This window comes from Serinus canaria, chromosome 25 (assembly GCF_022539315.1).
Source record: "Serinus canaria isolate serCan28SL12 chromosome 25, serCan2020, whole genome shotgun sequence".
Lineage (NCBI taxonomy): Eukaryota > Metazoa > Chordata > Aves > Passeriformes > Fringillidae > Serinus > Serinus canaria.
Window position 1 is genome coordinate 13,444,022 of NC_066338.1, and position 25,512 is coordinate 13,469,533.

At 50.9% G+C, this 25,512-nt stretch overlaps 3 protein-coding genes across 5 annotated transcripts; 1 reads left to right on the forward strand and 2 right to left on the reverse strand.

Moving 5' to 3' along the window:
• Nucleotides 1-123: 123 nt before the first annotated feature.
• Nucleotides 124-6,091, reverse strand: LOC103824740 (methanethiol oxidase-like). The gene is made up of 12 exons (XM_030231021.2): nucleotides 5,958-6,091; nucleotides 4,643-4,699; nucleotides 4,418-4,530; nucleotides 4,078-4,263; nucleotides 3,630-3,750; nucleotides 2,987-3,169; nucleotides 2,503-2,681; nucleotides 2,329-2,407; nucleotides 1,849-1,970; nucleotides 1,672-1,764; nucleotides 933-1,051; nucleotides 124-756 (listed from the first exon to the last, which is right to left on the reverse strand). The coding sequence occupies exons 1-12, from the start codon at nucleotides 5,959-5,961 to the stop codon at nucleotides 594-596; spliced, it is 1,419 nt and encodes a 472-aa protein (XP_030086881.1). The 5' UTR covers nucleotides 5,962-6,091; the 3' UTR covers nucleotides 124-593.
• Nucleotides 6,092-7,179: 1,088 nt separating this feature from the next.
• On the forward strand, nucleotides 7,180-22,151 carry POGZ (pogo transposable element derived with ZNF domain). 3 transcript variants are annotated; one of them, XM_030231003.2, is made up of 18 exons: nucleotides 7,180-7,601; nucleotides 10,097-10,221; nucleotides 10,557-10,732; nucleotides 11,215-11,323; nucleotides 11,716-11,895; nucleotides 12,346-12,564; nucleotides 12,816-12,925; nucleotides 13,202-13,512; nucleotides 13,941-14,095; nucleotides 14,650-14,750; nucleotides 14,963-15,109; nucleotides 15,505-15,639; nucleotides 16,022-16,176; nucleotides 16,747-16,887; nucleotides 17,747-17,806; nucleotides 18,266-18,378; nucleotides 18,669-18,693; nucleotides 19,043-22,151. In XM_030231003.2, exons 2-18 carry the CDS (start codon nucleotides 10,098-10,100, stop codon nucleotides 20,571-20,573), a joined length of 3,792 nt encoding a protein of 1,263 aa, XP_030086863.2. In that variant the 5' UTR covers nucleotides 7,180-7,601; nucleotide 10,097; the 3' UTR covers nucleotides 20,574-22,151. The 3 variants fall into 3 exon arrangements, with proteins under 3 accessions (XP_030086863.2, XP_050840329.1, XP_050840328.1); XM_050984372.1 differs by having other exon boundaries at nucleotides 15,508-15,639; XM_050984371.1 differs by lacking the exon at nucleotides 7,180-7,601 and adding an exon at nucleotides 8,062-8,635.
• A 470-nt stretch (nucleotides 22,152-22,621) lies between these two features.
• On the reverse strand, nucleotides 22,622-25,298 carry PSMB4 (proteasome 20S subunit beta 4). Its single transcript, XM_050984561.1, has 7 exons — nucleotides 25,117-25,298; nucleotides 24,459-24,665; nucleotides 24,015-24,161; nucleotides 23,686-23,767; nucleotides 23,399-23,527; nucleotides 22,971-23,059; nucleotides 22,622-22,748 (listed from the first exon to the last, which is right to left on the reverse strand). Exons 1-7 carry the CDS (start codon nucleotides 25,260-25,262, stop codon nucleotides 22,736-22,738), a joined length of 813 nt encoding a protein of 270 aa, XP_050840518.1. The 5' UTR covers nucleotides 25,263-25,298; the 3' UTR covers nucleotides 22,622-22,735.
• Nucleotides 25,299-25,512: the final 214 nt, after the last annotated feature.

The following is a 25,512-nucleotide window of genomic DNA, read 5'->3' on the forward strand; positions in this document are numbered from 1 at the left end:
CAGTTTATCCCTATCTTATCTTTATACAACAAAAGAAGAGGGGAAAACCTCAGAAAATTAAATGTTTCTTAAGCAAAAAATGCCAAAAATGCCCCAAAACCCTAAAAGAAAGGAATTTCAGCATTTCAGCTGCTGAAAGGAGAATTTTATTGGGAGTTTTGATTTTTAATCAGAAATGTCAGAGATGATTTTTAGGAGACGCTGCTCTGGGAGCAGAAGAAGCCCCAGGCACCCCAAATTCCCTGGGAAAAGGGATGGAGAGAGGAAAGGAGCATAATAAAATGGGATAAATCCGGAATATCCTGGGATGACAGTCAGGTGATGGAGGTGCAGTACCCACATTCCCAAATATTCCCAAATATTCTGTTGTCCAGGGAAATCAGGACATTCATGATCAGCCCTACTCAAGGGAATTCCATAGGAAAATCGGGGAGCAGAGAATTCCAGGATCACAGCCAGATGTCAGAGGTGCAGTCCCCACATTCCCAAATATTCCCAGAATTCCGGCGGGATCACATCCAGGTGTCGGAGGCGCAGTCCCCACGTTCCCAGATTCCCAATCATTCCCGGATTTCCCTGGAATTGCGGCGGGATCACAGCCAGATGTCGGAGGTGCAGTCCCCCCCCGGGTAGCGCACCTCGTGCGCCAGGCAGGGCCCGCCCGGCTCCTTCCCGAAATCCAGCAGGAATTTGGGATTGACGGCCAAGCCCCCCCGCTCCGTGTCCACGTCCAGCTGCAGCAGCACCGAGCCCTCCCTGGAACACCCGGGAAAACGCGGGAATTAAACAAAACAACCGGGAAAAGAGGTTGGGAAAGAAAGGGCTTGGGGCTGGGAAAAGGCTTTGCTGATGCGATCCAAACGGAATTAATAATCCATTAATAACCCAAAATTCATCCCAAAATCCCCCTCCAACCCCCCCATCGGGCTCACGTGAGCAGGCTGGGGTAGAACTGCCGGTCCCAGGCGCTGAACAGCGACGTGGTCACGTAGAGCCGGCGCCCGTCCAGGCTCAGCTGCAGCATCTGCGGCCCCCCCGGGATCCTCTTCCCCTAAATTGGGAAAAACCATCCAGGGGCTCCCAAATCCCGGAGCTGGGAATGGCCATTCCCAGCTTTGGGGAGATAATGGAATTTTTTGGGAATTTTTGCCTCAGGACAGGAGCGCTGGAATGGTTCGAGACAAGTCAGGGAATAAAGGATGGTTTGGAATTCTCTGGAATTTTTTTAGAGGACTCTGGAATTATTAAGGTTGGAAAAACCTTGTGGGAATCACCCAATCCAATCCAAGAGTTTTCCCCAATTTTTGGCAGGAGTTCCCTTTTCTGGTTCTTTTTGTCCCATCCTCACCTCCCCAAGAGATTTTCCAAAAATTCCGGGGCTGAAAATTCCAGAATTTCCTTGCCCTGGGGGTGTCCAAGAGGTTTTTTATTCCCCATCCCAGAATTTTCCATGGAAAAACCATCAATGAATGCTTGAAGTGGGAAATCCAGTAATTTTCCCCCAAAATTTCTTATTTCCATTTTTTTTCTGAGGGAAAATTGGGATTTCTGGGAAGAAACCCATCCCTAAGGAAGGAAAATCCAGGTGGGAACAACCTCAGGAGGAGTTATGGATGTCGGGAATTTCCAAAAATGTGGGAATAATTAGGAAAAAAATTTGGGAATCTTCACCTGGATCACGCACGGCTCCGGCTGATCCCGCAATTCCCGATCCTCCACCACGGTCACAGCTCCCCCTTTGGAGATGCTGCCTCCCAGAAAAACCTGGAAACCATTAAAACCATGGAAAAACTGAATGAATCCCTTCAAAAGTGCAGGAATTGGGTTTTTTGGGAATTTCTTCCTCACCTGCCCCACCAGTTTGGGATTTTTGGGGTCAGAGATGTCGTACTGCCGCACGTCCCCGTGGAGCCAGTTGCTGAAGTACAGGAATCTGTCGTCCAGGGAAATCAGGATATCCGTTATCAGGCCTTCCCAAGAGAATTCCAGAGGAAAATCAGGGAATGGGAGCAAAAAGAATCCCAAAAATCCACAAATTCCCGCGTGGAAACGCCAAAAAAGGGTTGGGAAAGAGCTGGGGGGAACAAAATCAACCTCGGGAATTATTCCAGAATCCCTGAGGAAATCCAAACTCAAATTCCGAGGATTTTCCTGGAAAATCCCACCCCCAGCACAGAGCAGATCCCACTCCGGGGTTCCTTTGCTCATCCCAAAATTCTCCCTCAAAAAAACCACCCCAACATTTGGAATTTTTTGCCATTTAAGGATAGAATTCTGCCAAAATCCGCTCTGTACCCACGAGAAAATTCCCAAACTTCTCCCACTGACCTGGCATTTCCGGGAGGAGCCATCCTTGTACTTTCTTGCTGGGCACCTCAATCACCTTCTCTGCTTCCCACTTTCCTTCCTGAGGGACAGAACACATGGAATGAATTCCCAGGAGTCAGGGAATGTCCACCCCACCCCAGGACGGCGGGAAGGGCCGCGGCTCCCGGAGCTCACCGGGCTCCTGTGGAACCTGCGGATGTCCCCGCTGAGGGCGCAGCCCACGAAGCCCTGGGCGGCGCGGGGCTCGTGCAGGAAGCGGATCTCCAGCGGGACCGAGCCCGCGCCCAGGTCCAGCTCCTGCACCAGGCGCCGCTCGCGCCAGTCCCACACGTTGATGTGGCGCCCGTAGTGCCCTGGGGAAAGACAAAACTCCGGTTCCCGTGGAACTTTCCGTGCCTCAGAGGGAAACCGGGGGTAAAAGCAGGGTTCAGGAAAAAAGATTGGGACTTTTTAGGGGTTTTAAAGGTGGGAAATTGAATGTTTGAGTTTTTAAGGTCAAAATTTGGATTATTTTTTTAGGAAGTTGCACGCAAAATTTGGATTTTTAGGAGTTTTGTCTCTCAAAATGTAGATTTTTTATGAGTTTCTGCTCCCCAAAATGTGGATTTTTTACGCGTTTCTGCTCTCAAAAATGGAATTTCCCAGATTTCCCCCTGACCTTTCTCCACATCCTTCGGATCGAATCCCTGGGCCAGGACTTTGGGGACGCCCCACTCGGTGCTGAGCAGGACGTTGTGCCGGGGCTGGTACCAGAAGTCGTAGCCCAGATTTGGGATTTTTCCTCCTTTCTCCCAATTTCCTTTCACTTCAAAGGTTTCTCCATCCAGAAGGACGAAAGTGCCTGGAAAAAATTCCCAAAATAAGGAGTTTGGAGAGATTTATAGAGCTTGAAATAAAGCAAGTTAATTTTTTCATCTACACTCTATTATTATTATTATTACAACTACTACTACTATTATTACTACTACTACTATTATTATTATTACCAATTATAATAGTGCCTAAAATGATTTCCCATGATTTTATTATTGCTAGTAAAAACTATTTCCTAGGACTTTATCTTTTCCTATAATAATAATTCCTAAAATTGTTTTGCTTTAAATAAAGCAAATTATTTATTTATATCTACTTTCATTTTTTATTAAATGAAACATTAAAAACAACCTGAAAAATCAATAAAAACCCTGCAGGAATGTGCTAAAAATTCCAGGAAAATTCCAAGTATTCCATAGATTTTGCAGGATTTTGCAGGAAAATGAATCCCTGGGGATACTTTTGTGGAATCTGGAGGAATTCTGAACCTTTTCCGTTGCCATCAGGATCCCCCAGGCAGCTGATGAGGATCTCCCCAGAGCCCAGGCAGTGGGAAGTGTGCGGGAACGCAGCGTTTGCCTTCCGGGCCAGCTCCTCGGCTTCCACCACCTGCAATGGGGAAAAACGGGAAAAATTCCGGGAAAAATGGGAAAATTTGGGATCATTCCTCAGCTTCCACCACCTGGAATGAGGAAAATTCCAGGAAAAATGGGGAAAAATCTTGGAGATCAGATGGGTGGGGGAAACGGGGATTTGCAGGCAAGGTTTGTGGGAATGTTCGAAGAGAAAGGGGGGAAAATGAGAAAAAATGGGAAAAAAGGGAAAAATCAGGGAATAAATCGGGAAATAAAGAAGGGAAAAAATTGGGATAAGAGGATGAAAAAAGGGAAAAATAAGTGGGGAAAAAAGCAGGAAGAAAGGGGAAAAATTCCAAACCTTGTGGAGTTTGGGAGCCCTGGGATCAGTTCCCACGTCCACGACGTAGACGCGGGAGGAGATGAGGCTGGGCAGGATGAGGAAATCCCTGGATTTGGTGGGGTCGCCGTGGCAGCTGCTGCAGGCGTTCCAGCCCGAGTGGTGCAGCTCGTCCCCCACGTAGGGCATGGGCAGGCGATGGATCACCTGCAGAAACAAACGGGGACGCGGCTCCAGCTCCCGCCTCCCCCGGAATTCCGGCACTGCCGTCCCTGCCAGGGCCGGGGCAGGATCGGGGAGCCCGGACCTTCTGGCATTTGGGCTCCTGGATTGTCCCGGACCGGGGACCCCAGGCCCGTACCTGGCAGTACCGGGGCGATCGGGGATCCACGTCCACGGTGGCCAGGAAGTCGGGCATGCCGGTGCCGGTGCCGCGGTAGATGCAGGGCAGGTACAGCAGCTGCTCCCGGGGCCCTGCGGGCACACCTGGGCTCAGCCCCCCGAACTCCAGCTGCCCCCAGCCTGCACCCGCTTCCCCCGACCCCACAGCAGCTCCAGGATTTGGGAATGCTGGCCCAGCACTTGCCTTTCATGGCCTCCAGAGGGCTGGGATAGCCCGGCCCGCACGCTCCGCATTTTCCTGCTGGAAAAGGCAAAATTCCATCATTTCCACATCCCAAAAATCCTGGGAATTTGGGGCCTTCCATTGGCTCCTCATTGCCAGCTCCTCACTGACATTTCCCAACCTTAAATCCATGGAATTCCCCATTTCCAATTCCTTATTCCCAGCTCCTCATTCCTCATTCCCAATTTTTGTGCCTTGGATTTGCTCGCTGCAGGGGAAAAAAAAACATTGGAATTCATCCCAATTTTTGGCTCCCTGAGTTGTCCCAAAGTGCCAGATTAGGAGGGATAAATTTGGGATTTTAGCAAGGGCTGGAAAAAATGGGACTTTCTTTGGAATTCCAGGGTTTAATATCAAAATATTCCAAGTTCCAGAGAGGCAAATCCAGATTAAATTTCGGAAAAAAAAAATTCAAATTCAAATTAAATCAACAGAGAAGCCACTGGAAAAAATCCAGGAATTTCAGGAATCCGCTCCCAAAAAACCAAATTCCCAAGGGAATTTAGGGAGTTAATTTTTCAGAACCTTCCAGGATTTATTTCCTTCCATAACTCCCAATTTTTTGGAGCTCCCAGGTCCTTCCAGGCGTGTCAGTCATTCCCAAAGTTATTTATTGACTTCCAGGAACCTGGACCCAAAAAAAAATCCTCAAAAAATTCCACTTGGGAGTGCAAAATTTCCAGGAAATTCAGGATACCTTTGGTTATAATACTGATATTTTTTTGCTACACATTCCTGCTAAAAAGTCCTCATTTTTGTCTGGGTTTGATACCAAAATTCCTGGTATTTTCCTTCTGCTTTGAACTCCTAACAATTCCCATGGAAACGGTCTCCAACTTTTTGGCCCCTCCCACTTTTTCCACAGAGCCAAGAGTCAAAGTTCATGGAAGTCCGAGTCTTTAGCCTCAAAATCAGGAAAAATACCCTGGAAATCTAGAATTTATCCCTATAAATATGGAGTACATCAGGGAAAAGCTCAAATCTGATCTTTAAGGATTTTTCCAAGGGTTTTTCCTGTTCCCAAGCAGGAAATCCAGGAGTTTCTCCCACTTTTTAGAAGTTTAATTAATTCCTAATTAATTCGAGGGAAAATGGATTTTAATGAAGGAATTCAAGCTTTTAGTTAAAACCCACGGAGGTTTTAGGGAATATTTAAATCCAGGGAAAAGCTGGACTTTCACCCCCCCACCCCCGGGAAGCCAAAAGCAGCAAATCCCGGAATTTTGGGTTTTTTTGGGGATTGTTGGGGATTGTTGGGGATTTTGGGATCTCTTACCCATCCTGGACCGGGCTGGGAATGAGAATTCCAAGAGTTGCGTGGGATTTTTACGGAGAAACAGCCGGGAGAGGGTCAGAAATCCAGGGGGAAAGGGGAGGGCGTTGGGAGAGGAGGAGCCAGGGGGAGGATCCCGGGCACGGAAAAAACAAAATTCCGCCTTAAAATGCCAAAGGGAAACATCCAAACTTCTCCATCCGTGGAATTCCCGCTTCTCCACCCCCCCCCCCCCCCGTTTTCTTCTTTTTATTCCAAATGTTCCTGGTTTTTATTCCAGCCTGGAGAAGGAATTTGGGAATAATGAACGAAGGAGGAGTTTTGGCTTAAAAAAATCGGGATTTTGGGAATGTTTCCAGCTAATTCTCTCCCAAGGGATTTCAGCAACTTATAAAAATATTTTGTGGCTTCTCTGGGTGAAAAAAAAAAAAAAAAAAAATTTCTCTGGAAAATCAGGATTTCACTCCTAAGTCCTGCTGGGGTTGTCCCTAATGAGAATTAATTTATTAATTAATGATTATTAATTTATTTAGTTTGGAATTTTTAAGGAATCTGCCTTTCCCCCCCCTCCTTCCAGGGAATGTTTATTTTGGAATTTCCAAAATATTCCCCTTTTTTAACATCTCTGCTTTTTTCCATGAACCACCGGAAAAGCACGAAAAAAAGAAAAGAAAAAAAAGGGAATTTTCCTGCTATGAATAAAGAGATTCTAATGATTATTTTGGAATCGTTCCTTTATTATTGAAGAGATTTAAATTCTTATATATTTTTCTAACTTTTGGCTGGTTTTCACTAATTTTTTTAGTGCCCCAGGTGGGAGATTTTGCCCTCAGCTGGACGATTTTGCCCTCAGGGGGAGAATTCCTGCCCTCAGCTGGACGATTTTGCCCTCAGGGGGCAGATTTCGGCCGGGGAGCCCTAAGCACCCCTCAGCTGTGGGGACTGACCGCTGCTCACGGCCCGCCCGGCCCTGAGGGGCTCTCGGGCCGTTCACACCCAGCGCGGGACACCAGCCCGGGAGCAGCGCCGGCCGCTCCTCCCGCCGCTCCCCAAGCCCTCAGGGCCTCAGAGCCGCCTCGGCACCGCAGCAGCAGCGGCGGATCCATGAGGGGAAGAGCCGTGAGGAGCGGGCGGGGGTCGCGACCCAGCGGCGCCATTTTCCCGCCCTTCCCTTTCCCTCCCTCAGCCGCCTCAGGGTCCGGCCCCGTGACGTCACCAGGCGCAGGCGGAAGTGACGTCAGCGGTATCCCTCCGCCGGCCAGGTCCCCTTTTTGTGTGTGTGGTGTGTGTGTTGTGTGTGTGTGGTGCGGCTGCGGGCGCCGCGCGCCTGTATCAGCCCGCCGGGCCCGACGACCTTTTTTTTCTTATCCCCCCCCCTTTTCCGTGAGGGGTGAAGTAGAGGAGGGGGGGGAAAAACCCACACGCACGCCAAGCACGGAGCCGCCCCCCGGCAGAACGTACAGAGGGCGAGCAGAGCCAGGGATAATTCCTTCTTCATCACCATCTTCATCCTCCTCCTCCTCCCCCTCAGCATCCCGCCAAGTGTGGGGGGGGGGGCTCATGCCACCTGCCCCCGTGCCCTGCGGGTCGCCTCGCCCGGGGAGCGGCGGAGCCCCGTAGGAGCGAGCGGCGGCAGCGCTGAGGAAGGTGAGGCGGGGGGCGCGGGGAAGGGGGGGATGAAGGCGGCGGGGCCCCCCGGGAGTGGCGGCGGCGACGGCGGGAGATGGAGATGGGGGAGATCGGTGACGGTGGAACCGGCTTGAACCGCCCGGGAATGGGGGAGAAGGAGGGAATGAAGGAGGGGGGGGCAGCAGGGCCGAAGCGCGCCGTACACAAAGCGGTGGCGGGAGGAGGAGGAGGCGAAGAGCAGGAGGAGGAGGAGAAGGAGGAGGGAGGGCTCGGGGTGCCGAGGAGGGGCTGGGGAGGAGCCGCGGCGGCTCCGGCGGCCGCTCCCGCCGGGCCCGGGCGGGCGCTGAGGGACGCGGAGGGATCCGCGCGCAGCCCGCACGGCCCGGGGGGCGCGGTGAAGCGGCCGCCCTCAGGGGAGGGGGGCGGCGGTGATGCGGCCCCGCCGCCGCTCCCTCCGCGCACCCCCTCCCGCCATACCGGGGGTCCCCTCACGGTCCCCTTACGGTTGTCCCCCGGTCGCCACCGCCGGGGCGAGGAAGGGGTGGTCGTGTCCGTCCTTTTCTCCCCCTCTCCCGGTGCTGCCGCCCCCTCCTCTCTTTGGCTACGCTGCTTCGCTGGTGGGCGGCCATGTTGGGCATGGGGATTATTTTTCGCTCTCTTTCTTAGCCGCCACAATACGCTGAGGGTGTGTGGGGGGGCTTTTCCTGGAGTTCTCGGAAGAAGCGGCCTTTTCCCGGTTTTTAGGGGAGGCTAAGGAGAAGGGGAGGGTCTGGGATCAGCCGTTTGCACGTTGAGACCACCCCCCCATCATCCTTGGCCTGCTGGTGCTTCACCTTCGCTGAGTGAGTGCCCCTGTCCAGCGCCCTGAGGGGAGGGAGCCCTCGGCCGCAGGGATTGGGGAGCCAGCCTTATTCCTCGGGGATTTGGGATTGGTGTTCCGGCCTTTTCCTGAGAGATCCAGGATTGCCGTCCCAGCACTCTTCCTCGGGGATCTCACCTATATCTTCAGGGTTCTGGGATTTCCATCCCATCCCTTTCCTCAGCGATCTGGGGTTGGTATTGCAACCTTCTCCTCGGGGATTTGGGATCACCATCCCACACCTCTTCCCAGTTTTTCCTGTCCCTGTCCTGTTCCTCCAGTGTCACCCTCAGCAGCGGCTCCGTCCCCTCATCCCGCCCGGATCCAAGCAGGAAAAAATGGGAAAACTGCTCATTTTGTTCCCTGCCCAAGCTGGGATCCCAGAACTCCTGGGAGAGGTTCAGGAGTGCAGGAATTCCCTCCCTCCAGCAGGATTTGGGATTCCATCCCCAAAATCCCCCGAGGCTGCTGCTCTGAAAATGCCCAGTGCATGAAGTTTTCCTGGAATTCCCTGGGGCTGGGATGTGCCAGGGAGCTGGGGAGGGATGGGATCCTGCATCCCAACAACCTGATTTTATTGGGATTCACTGGATTTTACTGGGATTCACCTGATCCCAGTGTGGGTAGAGGATGGGAGGGATCCCACCAGAAAAATTCCCAAAGCTGCTGGAAAAAATAATAATAAAAAATAATAAAAAATCAAAATAAACAATTTTAGATGCTTTTAATGATTAATTAGCACAAATTAATCATTAAATTAATGATTTATTAATTAATTAATGGGATGAGGTTTTTCCTGTTTTTTTATGGTGGGAAGGTGAAGGATGAAGTCCCAAAGGAAATTTGCTTTTTGTTTCCCAAATTCCTCAACATTCCAAGAATTTTCCCAATTCCTGGATGTTTTAGGGCTGCTAATTAAACAGGATTGGTAATTATTATTAACATTTCATTTGTGTGTGTTATCCACCTCACAGCCAAGGAAAACCAACCTTCCTGATATTTTTGGGATTATTTTTCCAGCTTCTTGAGGCCTGGAGATGAGGAATTTTTAGGGAAGAAGCAGGAGAGCATTCCAAGGTTCTGCAATCTGTGGGATGGGAGACAACAAAATCCCATTTTTCCCCCATTCCAGGAAAATTTTCCACAATTCCCCCTATCCCAGGCTGAAGCTATGGAGAGAATTCCCAGCATGGGAAGCTCTTGTTAATTTTTAGTTTTATCCCTGCAAATTTTTCCACTGATCCCAAAATTCTTGGAGGTCTCCTCTCAGTGTTTTTATTTTTATTTTATTCTAATTTTAATTAAAAGCCCCCAGACTGAAACTCCTGCTGCCTATTCCAAGCTGGGAATTTTGGGATAACCAAAAATCCTTTGGGATTTTTTTTAATCTTAAATTTTTTGGATTTAAAATTTTTAAAACCACGAAATTACCTGGAACCAATTACCAGGAAAAATTTCCAATTTTTTGTCAAATCCAGGATTTTTCCACAATTTTCCCTGAAAAAAAACCAAAAATTTCCAGCTCCTTTTGTTTTCCCTTGGAATTTTGGGATCTACAACCAACCCAGACCCGTTATTCCCATTCCTCCCCTTGGGAAAAAAAATCCCTGCAAGTTTTTTTGTGCCAAATTCCCTTTTTCCCCCATTTTTCCAGGATGGCAGACACGGATCTTTTCATGGAATGTGAGGAGGAGGAGCTGGAGCCATGGCAGAAAATCAGCGATGTCATCGAGGACTCCGTAGTGGAGGATTACAATTCCATGGAAAAAAATCCCACAGGTCATTTCCCCCTTTTCCCACTGATGTTTCCCATTTTCTCACTGGCTTTTCCATATTTCCCACCAACTTTCCCCTCTTACATTTTCTCTTTCCCCATGGATTTTTTCCCCCCATATTCCCATGGATTTTCCTATGGATTATCCCCCTCCTCCCACTTAATTTTGTCCCTTTTCCCCCCACTTAATTTCCCCCTTTTCCCATGGATTTTTACCCCTTTCCGTGTGGATTTTTTCCCTCATATTCCCATGGCTTTTCCTCCGTGTTCCCCTGGATTTCCCCCCTTTTCCCCTGGCTTTGGTTTCCCCCTTCCCACGGGTGTTTGGGCTGTGTTCCAGGCGGGAACGCCGCTGTCCAGCCGGGCGGGCAGTCGCTGCTGCTGGCGCAGAGCCCCGCGCCCGGCCTGGGGGCCGTGGTCACGCAGCCCCTGCTGCGGCCCGTGCAGCTGATGCAGAATGCCAACCACGGCACCAACCCGCCCGCGGGCACCCAGCCCATCTTCATCACCACCCAGGTGAGCTCCTGGCCCACAGCTCCACGGGGAATCGCCGGAAAACCGCGCTTTCCCCGGAGAAATTCCCGCTCCTCGCCCCATTTTGGTGCTGCTTTTCCCTTCGCGCCGAAACCCCCCGGGGCTGTGGGATGGGGGTTGGACCCCACTGAGTGTTTGGCTCAACAAAACTTCAAACCTTCCAGAGGTTTTGTTTTCCTTGAACCCCAGTCCTGAACCCCAAACTCCAATCCTGGTCCCAATCCTAAACCCCAACCCAAATCCTAAACCGAGTCCTAAATCCCAATCCTAAACCCCGGGTGATTTTTAGGTTTGTTTGGGATATTTTTGGGGCTGGAATTCCCTCAGGAATGGCCCAGGGGTGATGGATCTGTTCTATTCCAGGGGTTATTTTTGGGTTAGTTTGAGACAGTTTTGGGTTGGTGTGGGAGGGTTCTGGGTTGGTTTGGGACGGTTTTGGGGCTGATGCATCCTTTGGGTACCAGGGGTTCCCGGTGCAGAATGTCCGGCCCGTGCAGAGCCCCATGAACCAGGTGGGCATCGTGCTCAATGTCCAGCAGGGCCAGACTGTCCGGCCAATCACCCTTGTGCCAGGTAATTAACTAATTAATCGAATAAGAACCATCCAGTGATGGCTAGTAATGGGAATAATGCTAATAATGATGATAGTGATGAGGTGTGGCCTGTGCAGAGCCCCATGAGCCTGTCCTCCTTTTGCCAGATAATAATAATAATAATAATAATAATAATAGCAGCATTAGTCATAATTTATAATAATAATAGTACTAACAATGACAAGGGGCCAATGCAGAACCCCATGGGCCAGGTTGGCCCCGTCATCCTTGTGCCGGGTGATCATCATTAATAGTATTAATAATAATAATCAACATGAATAGGAATAAAAGCTGTAAATCCCAAATAAAAGCTGTAAATCCCATATTTCCTGGGATTGGGGTCGGATCACGGCTCTCTGTTTGTCTTTGAAGCCCCAGGTACCCAGTTTGTTAAACCAGCAGTTGGCGTTCCCCAGGTGTTCTCGCCGGTGGCGCAGGTGCGGCCGGGCAGCGCTGGGCCCGGCCGGCCGGCCACCAACGCCTTCGCCACAGTCATCCCGGCCACGCTGACCCTGCGCAGCACCGTGCCCCAGGCCCAGGCGCCCCAGCAGAGTGAGTCACCGAGTCCCGGTCAGATCCCAAATTCCCGGTCCGGGCCAGAGGTCCCAATCCTAGCCCAAATTCCTGTGGGAATTCTCATGGAAAAATCCATGGGAGCCAGGGGGTGGTGTTGGGAGATGGGCCGAGTTTGCTTTTGGGTCAAAGTTTATTCACAGATTAGGAAATGAAGAGGATCTGGTGCAGTTTGGGTAAAAAAGTGGTTCAGTTTGGGAATTCCTGGCTGGAATTTCACTGGAATTTTGTCCAAACCATCCCTGGGGGAGACTCAAGGTAGAAGATCCAGGCCAAGTGACAGGGGTAGAATTCCAGGCTGGCTGGAATTTCAGTGGAGCTTTGTCCAAACCATTTCTGGTGAGGTCTCAAGGAGGGAACTGGAGGAGGTGGCTGAATTCCCACCCCAGTTCCCGTCGGGAATTCCATGGAATGTTCTCCCCTCTGCAGTGAGCATCGCCAGCTTTGTGACGGTGAAGCGCCCGGGTGTGCCCGGTGACGGCGGTGGCAGCGCCGGTGGCCCCGAAGTGGCCAAGCTGGTGAACACGCTGGGCACGGTGCCCTCGCTGGCCCACGGCCCCGCCGCGCTGGCCGTGGCCAACAGCAGCCCCGGCACCGCCCAGCGCGGCACCGCCAGCGAGGCCTCGGCCTCGGCCGCGCCCCGCAAAGGTACATCCCGGGAATTCCGCCCCGCCGGGAGGCAGAACCCGGGTTTAAGGGGTGCTCCGGCTTCTTGGGAGGCAAGAGTTGGTTTTTTGGGATAAAGGGTGGAAAAGAGAAAAATCGGGGGATTTTGGGAGGCTTTGTGGGACAAAGGCTGTGGAAATTGGGGGTTTTTTTGTGGGATTAATGATTGTCTGGGGCAGGGGAGAGGTGGGAATGGTGGCACTGGGAGCTGATCCTTGTTTGTCCCGCTGCAGGCAGCTCCTCTCCCATTCCCAACCTGGATTTCCAGGATGGGGGCCGCAAGGTCTGTCCCAAGTGTGACTCGCAGTTCCGTGTCACCGAGGCGCTGCGGGGCCACATGTGTGTAAGTCATCATCCTGGGACTGGGGAGCTCTAGGCCTGGCTTAACGAGTGGGGATTCATTCTAGACCCGGTTTAAGGAGTGGGGATTCATTCTAGACCCGGTTTAAGGAGTGGGGATTCATTCTAGACCCGGTTTAACAAATGGGATCATTTTCGACCCAGTTCAATGTCGCCCCAGTTTGACAACCAGGGATTAATCCCAGCCCCAGCTCACTGTCTCTCATTAATTACCCCATCCCCAATTAATGAGCAGCCATTAATTACTCTGTTTCCGCAGTACTGCTGCCCGGAGCTAGTGGAATTCCTGAAGAAACGCAAATCCCTGGATTCTGAGCCCGCCCCGCCCTCGGCCAAGGCTCCCTCACCCGCCCAGGGCGCGGCCCCGGCCCCGCCTCCGACCCCACCCAAGGCCGCACCTGAGCCAGGTGAGGGCGGGGCCGACCCCGCCCAGGCCAAGCTGATCATGCTGGTGGATGAGTTCTACTACGGGCGGGACGGGGGCAAGGGGGCGGCTGTGCCACCCTGCCCCAGGGTGCCCACGTCCTTCCGCTGCCCCCACTGCACCAAGCGCCTCAAGAACAACATCCGGTGAGCCATCAGCCATTAATTAGCCATTAATTATCCGTTAATTACCTGGTAATAACCCAGAAATGGGATGGGAATGGTGTGGGAGTGATGGGCAGTGGGATGCGGGCACTGCTGCCCCCACTGCACCAAGCACTTTAAGAACAGCATCTGGTGAGCTGTTATCAGTTAATTAATTATCCATTAATTATCCGGGAATAATCCAGGAATAACCTGGGATAGTGGGAGTTATGTGGGAATGGGCTGGGATTGTGGGAATCACAGGCAGTGGGGCATGGGCACTGCTGCCTCAAGAACAATCCCCAGTGAGGAATTATCCAGGAATTACCCAGGAATAATCCGTGAATACCCCAAACCAAGCTGGGAACGATGCACAGAGTGCATTTTCCCGGGATGAGGAACGTGAATCTCTGGGAATTCCACCCCTGCAGGTTCATGAACCACATGAAGCACCATGTAGAGCTGGACCAGCAGAACGGTGAGGTGGACGTGCACACCATCTGCCAGCACTGCTACCGCCACTTCAGCACCCCTTTCCAGCTGCAGTGCCACCTGGAGAACGTGCACAGCCCCTACGAGTCCAGCAGTCAGTGCTTTTCCTGCTTTTCTTTGGGATTTTTCTTGGATTCATCGGGGTTTTGGGCAGGGAAAACTGTCGCTCCTCCGTCGCCCTTTGCTTGAGGTCACCACAAAATCCACCTGAAATTCCAGCCAATTTCACTTCTCCAGCCCAAATTCCACCTGGAGAATGTGCACAGCTCCCTAAAGTCCAAAGGGCTGTGCTTTTCCAGGACTTTTTAATGCCTAAATTGGGATTTTCATTCTGGATTTAGTGGAAATTTATGGAAGGAGAGTTGTCGCTCCTCCCTCGCCCCTTACTCAAGGTCACCACAAAATCCACCCCAAATCCCAGCCAAGTTTCATTTCTCCAGACCCTGTTTCACCTTCTCCCTTTTCCCTCTTCCCTCTTTTTTTTTCACCCCTTTCCCCCCCCCTTTTCCTGCTTTTTCCCCTTTCCCTCTTTTCCCTTTTTCCCCTTTTCCTGCTTTTCCCTCTTTACCCCCCTTCTCCCTTTCCCCACACTTCCAACTCCCACATTTTTCCCAACTTTTGCCTGTTTTTCCCTGGTTTTTGGGGCAGCCAAGTGCAAGATCTGCGAGTGGGCGTTCGAGAGCGAGCCGCTCTTCCTGCAGCACATGAAGGACACGCACAAACCCGGGGAGATGCCCTACGTCTGCCAGGTATGGAAAACTCCCGGAATTCCTGCCTGGAATTCCCAGTTCCCACCCCAAAAATCCGAGAGGTATTCCCTGTGTGTGCCAGGTATGGAAAAACGTGGAATTTTCTCCTGTTACTTGGGATTTTCCCACACCCTGCTGCTGGAATGCCCCAAATCCCAGGATATTTTCCCACCCCCAGTCCCGGTTCTGCCGGGTTTTCCCGGGTTTTCCAGGTGTGCCAGTACCGCTCCTCGCTGTACTCCGAGGTGGACAGCCACTTCCGGCTGATCCACGAGGACACGCGGCATCTCCTGTGCCCCTACTGCCTCAAGGTGTTCAAGAACGGCAACGCCTTCCAGCAGCACTTCATGAGGCACCAGGTGAGCCCCAGTTCCGGGCAATTCCTTGGGAAAAATGCCTACTTAATATAATAAATAATTAATACCTACTTAGTAATTATTATCTAATTAATAATAATTTCCAGAAGGAGAGCATGTACCACTGCAATTAGTGCCGCCTGCAGTCTTAATATCCATTCAATAACCAACAATTGATAGCTACTTTGTAGCTATTAATTAATAAATAATAATTAATAATTAATACTAGTTATTGCTTTTTCCCAGAAGAAGAGCGTGTACCACTGCAACTAGTGCAGTTTTCAGTCCTAATGTCCATTCAGTACTCAATAGACAATTGATACGTATTTAGTAACTAATAAACAATCAATGCCTAATGAAACAATTAATAATTAATAAATCTGATGGATTTCTTCCAGAAGAAGAGCGTATACCACTGCAACAAGTGCCGCCTGCAGTTCCTCTTTGCCAAGGACAAGATCGAGCACAAGCTGCAGCACCACAAAACCTTCCGCAAGCCCAAGCAGCTCGAGGGGCTCAAACCCGGCACCAAGGCACGCCCTTCACGGGAAAATTCCTGGGAAAATTCCTGGAAAATTCCCAGGAAAATCCCCGGGACTTTTGTTGGCTGGGGGTGGTGGAGATGGAGAAAGGGGTGGGATTAAGGGGGGGATTTGGTGGGGGGGGTTTATGGGATTGAGTAGATTTTTTATGGAGTTTGGTGTGTGGTGGGGTTCCTTGGGAATTTAATGGGATTCCTTGGGAATTTACTGGGGTTCATGGGATATTTCCTGTGATTAATTGGACATTTCCTGGAGTTGATTGTTTTTTTTTCATAGAGCTAATTGGGTGTTTCATGGCATTGATTGTGAACTCATCCAATCCCCAGATTCCCTGTGGAAAGTCCCAATTCTGCTGGTTTTTGTGCTCCCCCAGGTGACGATCCGCGCGTCCCGGGGCCAGCCCCGCTCGCTGCCGCTGGAACCTTCCCACGGGATGGGCCCGGATCCGGCGCCCCTGGGATCCTCCTCCGACCCCCAGCCCCTCTTCCTGTGCCACCGCAACGCCCCCCGCAGAGCCGGCAAAAAAACGTCAGTGCTTTTCCAAGAAAAAACGGGAATTTAGGGGCAAAACGGGAATTTGGGGGGAAAATAGGAATTCTGGGATTCCCCAGCCACCATGGGATCTTTAAGGGAGCCAGCAAAAAAAAAAAAAGTCTGTGCTTTTCCTGGAAAAAACAGGAATTTTGAGGAAAGTTGAGGGGAAACCAGGGAAAACACAGGAATTTGGGGAAAGAATGGGAATTTTGGGGTTTCCCAGCCAGTGAAACATCCCTAAGAGAGCTGGCAGGAAAACAGCAGTGATTTTCTGGGAAAAGTTGGGGAAATTTTGGAAAAAAGTTATGTCATTCTGGGGAAAAAACAGGGAATTCTGAGGTTGGTTTGGAAAGGTGGAGCTGGAAAACAAGGAATTAAAACTGGGATTCTGTCCTGGAATATTGATACTATTGATAATTTAATATTAGTTCATTAACATTGGTTAGTTTTAAGTAATAATTCATTTGTAGCAAAGGCCCATCCCCTTTCCTCGCCGCTCCCCCAGGCCCACAGAGGCCCTCCTAACGTCCCGGTTTTGACGGATTTTGCCGTTTTTTGCCCCAGGAGCGGCCTGGGCCGGCAGACGTGCCTGGAGTGCAGCTTCGAGATCCCCGACTTCCCCAACCACTTCCCCACCTACGTGCACTGCTCCCTGTGCCGCTACAGCACCTGCTGCTCCCGCGCCTACGCCAACCACATGATCAAGTACGGGCTCTGGGGGGAAAACGGGATTGGGGAAAACGCGGCAAAAATGGGGGAAAAGTGGGAATTCCTGCTGCTCCCACACCTGCACCAACTACATGATCAAGTACGGGCTCTGGGGGGAAAACGGGATTGGGAAAAACGGGAAAACAAAACACAGCAAAAATGGGGGAAAAGTGGGAATTCCTGCTGCTCCCACACCTACACCAACCACATGATCCAGTATGGGCTCTGGGGGGAAAACGGGATTGGGGAAAACGGGAAAACAAAACACAGCAAAAATGGGGAAAATGTGGGAATTCCTGCTGCTCCCACAACTGCACCAACCACATGATCAAGGATGGAAAAATCTGGGATTTGGGAACAATTTTGGGCTCCTGAGCAGTTTTGCAGTGTTTTATAGGGGATTTTTTATGGTTTTATAGGTGATTGTTATGGGGGTTTTTTGGATATTATATATGGATTTAGGGAGGATTTTGTAATATTTTAAAGGGGATTTTATGGAGTTTCATTGGGAAGATTATAGGGTTTTAGATCAGATTTTGTGTAGATATTATAGAGGAATTTTTAGGGCTATTATATAGGCTATTATATAGATTATATAGGCTATTTTCAATGGATTTATGGGGTATTTTATAGGATATGTTACATAATCTTCTAGGGAATTTTATACAAAATTTTAAAGATATTTATACGAATTTTATAGGATATTTTATATGGATTCATCGTGTGTTTTACCTGATTTTTAGGGAATTTAATAGGGTTTTATAGAGGATATTTTATTATTTGTGGGGTGTTTTCTTTGGTTTTACAGTCCTTTCTCCAGATTGTCCCTGACTTTTCCACCTTTTTCCCTCTCCAGCAACCACGTTCCACGGAAAAGCCCCAAATATTTGGCTTTGTTCAAGAACTACACGGCCAGGTATGGAAAAAATTCCCAAAATCCCAATTCCAGGGGAATTCCAGCCCCTGGGAATTCCTGACCTTTGTCATTCTGGGGGAAGATCCAGGGATTTTGGGATTTATGGGTCCTATTCCCATTGGGGGGAATTTTTACATTTTATTATTAATTAATTAATTTCACATTTCATTATTAATTAATTATTATTAATAATTAATTAATAATTATTAATTAACGTTCAATTATTATCAGTATTTTAATTATAAATTCAACTACTAACAATAAACAATTGATAATAATGATTTAGTTATCAATTATTTAGTTATTAATGGTGGGTTGGACACATTTTTATATCTGATATTAAAGTTTGTTTTTTTCCTCCTCCAATTTTCCTCCCTTTTTCTTTCACCTCTTTTTTCCTTTTTTCCCCTTTTTTGCCCCTTTTTTCCCATTTTTCCCTCCTTTTTCCCCATTTCCCAGCGGGGTGAGGCTCTCGTGCTCCTCCTGCCTCTTCGTCACCTCCGAGGGCGATTCCATGGCCAAACATTTGGTGTTCAACCCCTCCCACGAGTCCAGCAACATCATTGTCCAAGGTAAAACCAGGGAACAAACCGGGAAAATGGGAAAAACCCGGAATTCCGGCCAAAATCCCAAAGATCTTCATATTCGGAAGCTCGGGTTGGGAATAAACTGAATTAATTTTCCTTTTTTTAATGAGATGGAAATTCAGAATTCATTCCTGAGGGAGCTTGGTTTGATTCCAGCTTTTCCAGGAATTCCCACAAATCCCAAATTCCTCTGAAATAAAATTAAATATAAGTAAAAACCTAAAACACCTCAAATAAATCAGAATAAAAACATGAAATATTCTGTTTTATTCCAGGGCCTTCTTGGATATCACATTCCAGGTAAGCGAAAAATTCCTGTTTATCCTCATCCCTCCCAGTCCATGGGATTGGGAATTTTTTCTACGTCTTTCTTCCTCCCCTTGTTTTTCCTTTTCCCTCTCTTTTCCCCCCATTTTTTTCCCCTTTTTCTCCCTCCCTTTCCCTCCCTATTCTCCCTTTCTTTCTCCCCATTTTTCCTCCCCCTTTTTCCCTCCTTTCCACATTTTTTCCTTTTTTCTCCTTCCCTCCTTTTTCTCCCCTCGTTTTCCCCTTCTTTCCCCTTTTGTCTCCTTTTTTCCCTCTTTTTCCCTCCCCTTTCCTCCCCAAACACCCCAAATATTTCACTTTGCCCAATTCCCCTTTTTTCCAGGCACACCCAGGACACGCCGCAGCCCCCTCCCTGCCAAACCCCCTCCCCTCCTCCCCCTCCAAAGCCCCAAACCCCCCAAAAACCCCAAACCCTGCCCCAGAACCCCCCGAACCCCCAGAAAACCCCAAGCCCGCAGCCCCCCGATGCAGACCCTGCCCCCAACCCGCTGGAGCCCCCCCAGAAGGAGCCCGAGCCCTCCAGGAAGGAGCAGCTCTCGGTCAAGAAGCTGCGCGTGGTCCTGTTCGCCCTCTGCTCCAGCACTGAGCAGGCGGCCCAGCATTTCCGGAACCCTCCGCGCCGCATCCGCCGCTGGCTCCGCCGCTTCCAGGCCTTCCAGGACGACCGCCCCGAGCTGCCCGAGGGCAAATACCTCAGCCTGGAGGCCGAGGAGAAGCTGGCCGAGTGGGTGCTGACGCAGCGCGAGCAGCAGCTGCCCGTCAACGAGGAGACGCTCTTCCAGAAGGCCACCAAGATCGGGAGGGCCCTGGAGGGGGGGTTCCAGATCTCCTACGAGTGGGCCGTGAGGTTCATGCTGCGGCACCACCTCAGCACCCACACGCGCCGCGGCGTCGCCCACCCCCTGCCCAAGGAGATCCAGGGCAACGCCGGAGCCTTCATCGAGTTCGTGCAGCGCCAGATCCACACGCAGGAGCTGCCCCCTGCCATGATCGCCGCCGTGGATGAGATCTCCCTTTTCCTGGACGTGGAGGTCCTGGGCAGCGACGACCGCAAGGAGAGCGCGCTGCAGACCGTGGGCAACGGCGAGCCGTGGTGCGAGCTGGTGCTGACCCTGCTGGCCGATGGCAGCGTCCTCCCCGCCCTGGTCATCTCCAGGGGCCGCCTCCCCTGCCCGGCCGCCCTGCCCAAATCCATCCTGCTGGAGTCCAAGGAGAACGGCTGCGGCGATGATGAGATCATGGAGTTGTGGGCGGCCAGAGTGTGGAGGAAGCACACGGAGTGCCGAGGCGGCGCTTCCAAAGGGATGCTGGTGCTGGATTGCCACCGGACGCACCTGTCCGAGGAGGTGCTGGCCGTGCTCAGCGCGGCCGGAGCGCTGCCGGCCGTCATCCCCGCGGGATGCAGCTCCCGCATCCAGCCTCTGGACGTGTGCGTCAAGAGATCCCTGAAAAATTTCCTCCACAAAAAATGGAAAGAACGGGCGAGAGATCTGGCGGATTCCGACTCCTCCGCGCTGCTCCAGCTGCTGCTGGGGTGGCTGGGAGAAGCTTTGGAAATCCTCGGGAATTGCCCGGAATTGATCCGGAAATCTTTCCTGGTGGCCAGCGTCCTGCCGGGGCCGGCCGGGGATTCGGGATCGCCGCGGCGCAACGGCGACGAGCAGGAGGAGCTGATCGCCACCATGGAGGAGAGGCTGAAAATCACCAAAACCAGGGAATCGTCCCCGGAATTCCCGGAGAACGACGACCCCGAGGCTGACCCCGAAATCCTGCACCGGCTCTTCGAGGGGGAGAGCGAGGCCGAGTCGTTCTACGGCTTCGAGGAGGCGGATTTGGAGCTGATGGAAATTTGAGAATTCCCGGGAAGAAAAATGGGACGGATTCATTCTGGAAATTCCTGGGTTTGGAGAGGCCAAGGAGTGCCAGGAGGGGAAGGGGTGTTCCCTGGTTTTGGGCCCGAAAATTGAAGGATACTCCAAGTTTTTGGCCGCAGAAATGGAAGGATATTCCCAGTTTCTGGCCCCCAAAGCTTAAAGGATATTCCCTGTTATTTGGAGAGCCAAACAGGTCCCAGAAATGGAAGGATATTCCCAGTTTCCCGCCCCAAAAATTGAAGGATTTTCCACCCCAAAAATATCCCCTATTTGTGGCCCCCATAATTAAAAGAAATTCCCTGGTTTTGGCCCCAAAAATTAAAGGATGTTCCCTGTTTTTGGAGAGCGAAACGCGCCCCAGAAATTAAAGGATACTCCCATTTTTTCAGCCCCAAAAACCCAAGGATATTCCCAAATTTTTGGTCCCAAAACAAAGGACACTCCCAGTGTTTGGAACAGATGAGATCCCAGTTCCCAGCGGATTTCTGGGATTTTTACGGATTTGCCCTTTCCGCCAATTTTTTTGGGAGGATTTTCGTGGCTTTTTTTTTCTTTTTTTTTTAATTGAAAAAAAAAAACTGAAAAAAAAAAAACTTGGATTCACTGTGTTGGTATTTCCTTGGAATTCTCTCTCGTGGGTGGATATTTTTTGGCAATTTTCTTTACCTCACTTGTACCATAATTCCTGGTTTTTAGCAGTGGGAATTTGACGTTGTTTGTGCCCAGGTTTTTTTCCAAGAAGACAGAAAATCCCCAGATATAACTCCCCAAAAAATTGGGGGAATTTTTCTTTCCTTTTTCCTGGACTTTTTTTTGGAATTTAACCAAGAAAATCCTGGTTTTTACAGAAAATTCCTTTGGATTGGCTGTGAAGAGTCAGTTATTTTGGTTTTTTTTTTAATGGAAATTGGGAATTTTGATGGAATTTTGGTGGAATTTTAGGGAGTTTTGAGGGTATTTGGCTTGGGAATGGTGAAGCCACCATTCCAGCAGCAGTTTTTGGGATTGGCGCTGCTTTTCCTGCCCCAACCTCAATTTTCCCAATTTCTCCCCAAAAAAATTCCCTTAGGAGGGGCATAAAAGCCCAACTTCTCCTTGGATTTCCCCTTTTTGGATTGTTAATTATCAACTTTATTTAAAAAAGAACCATCCTGGAAAACCACGCCTTCCTTAGGGTCGGAAAATCCAGGATTTGGGACTAAAACTGTGATGAAAAACCCGAAAAAATACATTAAAAAAAAAAGATTTTGGGTTGATTTTTCACTGCCAACTCCGATTTTTTACCGGAATTTGCATGTTTTTTGGGAAAATGTTTTTTTTTTTTTTAACTTTAAAAATTCTTGGAATTCCCAAATTCCAGAGGTGCCCGGCACCTGTTTTTTCATAAGATTTGTGGAGGGGTTTTTTTTTTTTTTTTTGGAGATTTTTCCCAGAAGGAAAACAGGAAAAAAATTTAAAAAAATATTCAAAATACATAAAATTTAAAAATAAAAAAATTATGGATCAGCTTGGAATTGTACAGGAGTGGAAAACGTGGAATAAAAGCAGGGAAATGGATTTATAAATAAACAGTGTTTTTATTGTGGAAGAAATTCCTTCATTCCCATGGGACTTGGGTGGAAAAATCCTGAATTTAATTAATTCTTCAGGGTCAGAATTGTTTTTTTCTGTGGAGAATTCCTGTGTTTTTTTAAGGAAAAGTTGGGTAAATGCTGCTGGAAGAATTTTGGGAATGGGGAGGGGAAAAATTCCATTTTAATTGGATTTTTGCGGCCTCGAAATCTCTCCGGGTTTGGGATTTTGGGGAAAAAATCCCATGGAATGCCCAAAAATCATGGACAGGGTTTAGGGATTCCCAGGCTGCATTCCCGAAGGGCTTTTCCCAACCTCAGAAATTCCACAGTTTTGGTCAAAACTGGAATCTCATACCACAGCATCCACCCAGAATTCTGGACCTCCCTGAAATCTGCGTTTTCCAGGAGAATTCCCATGGTTTCTGGAGGATTTCCAAAGAACAAACACATGGATTGGTCTTGAATGATCAATTTTATTCCCAAAAAACGCTGGATTTGCCATTCCAAAGGGAAGGAAGGGATGGGATAAAAACAGGGATTCGACGAGGCAGGAGCAGCTCCTGGAGATCACTCGAAACCTCTGGAAAAATGGGAAAAAAAAGGAAAAACGGGGGTTAGAGGGGCAGGAAAAACACCTGGCTGTTCCTCAGGGAGCAGGAATTGTCACCCTGGAACACCTGGATCTCAGAACACCTGGATGTCCCTCTGGAATTCCTAATCCTGCTGTATCCAGGTAGGAATTCCCTGGATGTCCCCAGAACCCCTGGAATTCCCAAATCCCGGCATTCCAGGTGGGAATTACCTGACCACGTGGGCGATGTCCCAGTTGGCCTCCAGGGTCAGGGGTCCCTCCAGCTCCACGCCCTTCTCTGTCACCGTGGCGACCTCGTACTGCGGGAAAAGCCCGGAATGCCTCAATTCCCACCCAGAATTCCACGGGAAAAACCCTGGGATTGGGGTGGGTTTGGGGTGGCTGCCATGGATTTGGGGATGGATTGTGGAGTGAATTCCTGAGACTTTGGGGTGGATTTGGGATACAAACCCTGTTGAAGGAGCGAGCATCCCTGCAGTAGAGCACCCTCAGGCAGCGCTCCAGCAGCTCCCGGGACTGGGATGGGTGTGGGGTGGCTCCCATGGATTTGGGGATGGATTTTGGGGTGAATTCCCAGGATTTGGGGATGGATTTTGGGGTGAATTCCCAGGATTTGGGGATGGATTTTGGATACAAACCCTGTTGAAGGAGCGAGCATCCCTGTAGTAGAGCACCTTCAGGCAGCGCTCCAGCAGCTCCCGCGCCTCCTCCCGCGTCGGGAGCCGATCCCGGTCCTGCTCCCGCTCCAGCTCCGCCCGCAGCAGCGGCTGCACACGGATTGGGGAAAAAGCAACAAATAATTAAAATCAGATCCTAAAAATCAAAACATCAATTAAAAAATGACGAGCTAGCAAATGATGAACTAAAAAAGAAAATAATCAATTAATAATTTAGTGATGAACTAAAGACCTGAGCCGTGGCTCACCTGGGCCAGGTAAGCCCCAAATCCCGTGGCCAGTGACGGCGCCTCATAGGCCACGCCCAGCATGTCAACGTATCCCAGGAAACTGCGGAACAGGAGAGTGGGAATCACCGGGGGAACTGGGAATTCCCTGGGAAGCAGGGGGGAATTCCCCAGGGAAAGAGCAGGAAGCACCCCAGGAAAAAGCAGGAATTCCTTGGGAAGGAGGAGGAGAAACCAAGCCCAGGAAAAGCCCCATTTCCCTGGGAAGCAGCGGGAACCACGCAGGAAAAGGCAGCAGGAATTCCCTGGGAAGGAGAAAGCCCTAGAGCTGCCAAGGGCAGGATCCTGACCTCTCCCCGCCGTAGACGCCGGCGATGAGCACGGTGTTCCAGAGGGGGTTGATCTTGGAGCGCCGGTTGTACAGGACCCGCGTCAGCCACGAGTGCAGCGCCCGCGGGCTGTAGCTGTGCCCGTCCCCCAGCAGCTCCTCGTCGATCCTGAAATTCCACGGAATTCTGCCTTGGAGATCAGGGATTCGGAGACTGGAGAGCAGGGATTCAGGGGATTGGAGCAGCGCAAAAAAGTCGCCAAATTTGGGGATGGAACGCCAGGAAATTCAGGGATTTGTGCTCAAGGAATTCCGGGATAGTAGCAGAGGAATTCTGGGGACTGGCGCACAAAAAGCATTGGGGATGGGAAATTCCCAAATCCCTGGGAATCAACTGGGGGTTTTGGGATGGGGAATCCCCGGAATTCCTGAGGGAATTTGGGCTGGGAATTCCCGGGAATCTTACACCATCTGCTTCAGGAGCTGCCGCAGGTGCTGGAAATCCGCCAGGTCCCCGGAGGCTCCGATCACGGTGGAGTCGTTGACCTTGAGGAGCCGGGAGATGCCCCGGAACCGCGCCAGGGATCCGAAGGATCCCACCGTGTCCGCGGCCAGCATCACCCCCCCGGAGAACTTCAGCCCCAGCACCGACGTCCCGGTCACCATCGGGCTCCTGCACACCGAGATCGTGGTCACACCACTCTGGGTCCCATTTACACCAGTCTGGTTCCCAGTCACACCAGTTCGGATCCCGCTTCCTCCTAGTTTGCGCATTCTGCGCCCCTGGAGTCTCCCTTGCATTCCCGGATTTTCTGCCGCTTCCCTTTCCCCCTCCCCAGTTCCCCCAGTTCCGCTCCCAGTTCGCCCCCCAGCCCTCAGAGACCCCCCCCCCCAAATCCCGCCATTTCCCCTCCCCCTCCCCAAATCCCCTCAGTCTCCCCATTTCCCTGGCCCCTCACGGACCCCCCCAGTCTCCCCAAATCCCGCCATTCCCCTCCCCCTCCCCAAATCCCCTCAGTCTCCCCATTTCCCGGCCCCCTCACGGACCCCCCCCAGTCTCCCAGTTCCCCCCAGTTCCCTCCCCCCATCCCCCTCAGCCCTTCCCGCACCCCCGCTGCCCTCACAGCGTGCGGCCGGCGGGCAGCATGGCGGGCCCGATGCCGGTGCCCCGGGGGCCGATGTCGGTGTGTCCCAGAGCCCGGGGGATGTACGTTTGTCCCGGGGCCGGGCCCCCGGCCCAGAACGGCGGCGGCGCTGCCCCGACCTCCATCTTAGTCACGCCGCGATTGCGCCTGCGCTGAGGAAACGCGGCCTTTCCCCGCCGCCGTACAGAGTGGGCGTGGCTTCACCGTCACCTTGAGCGTGGCGAAAATTCCGGCCAGAGCGCGGTTCCCTCCTCAAGATGGCGGCACCCCCACGTGACGCAGAACCGGTGCGGTGGTGGGCGGGGTTTGTTGTGCGGGGCCGCGCCCAATAGGAGGGGTTTGGGGTGGTGCTGGCCAATCAGTGGCGAGAGGCGG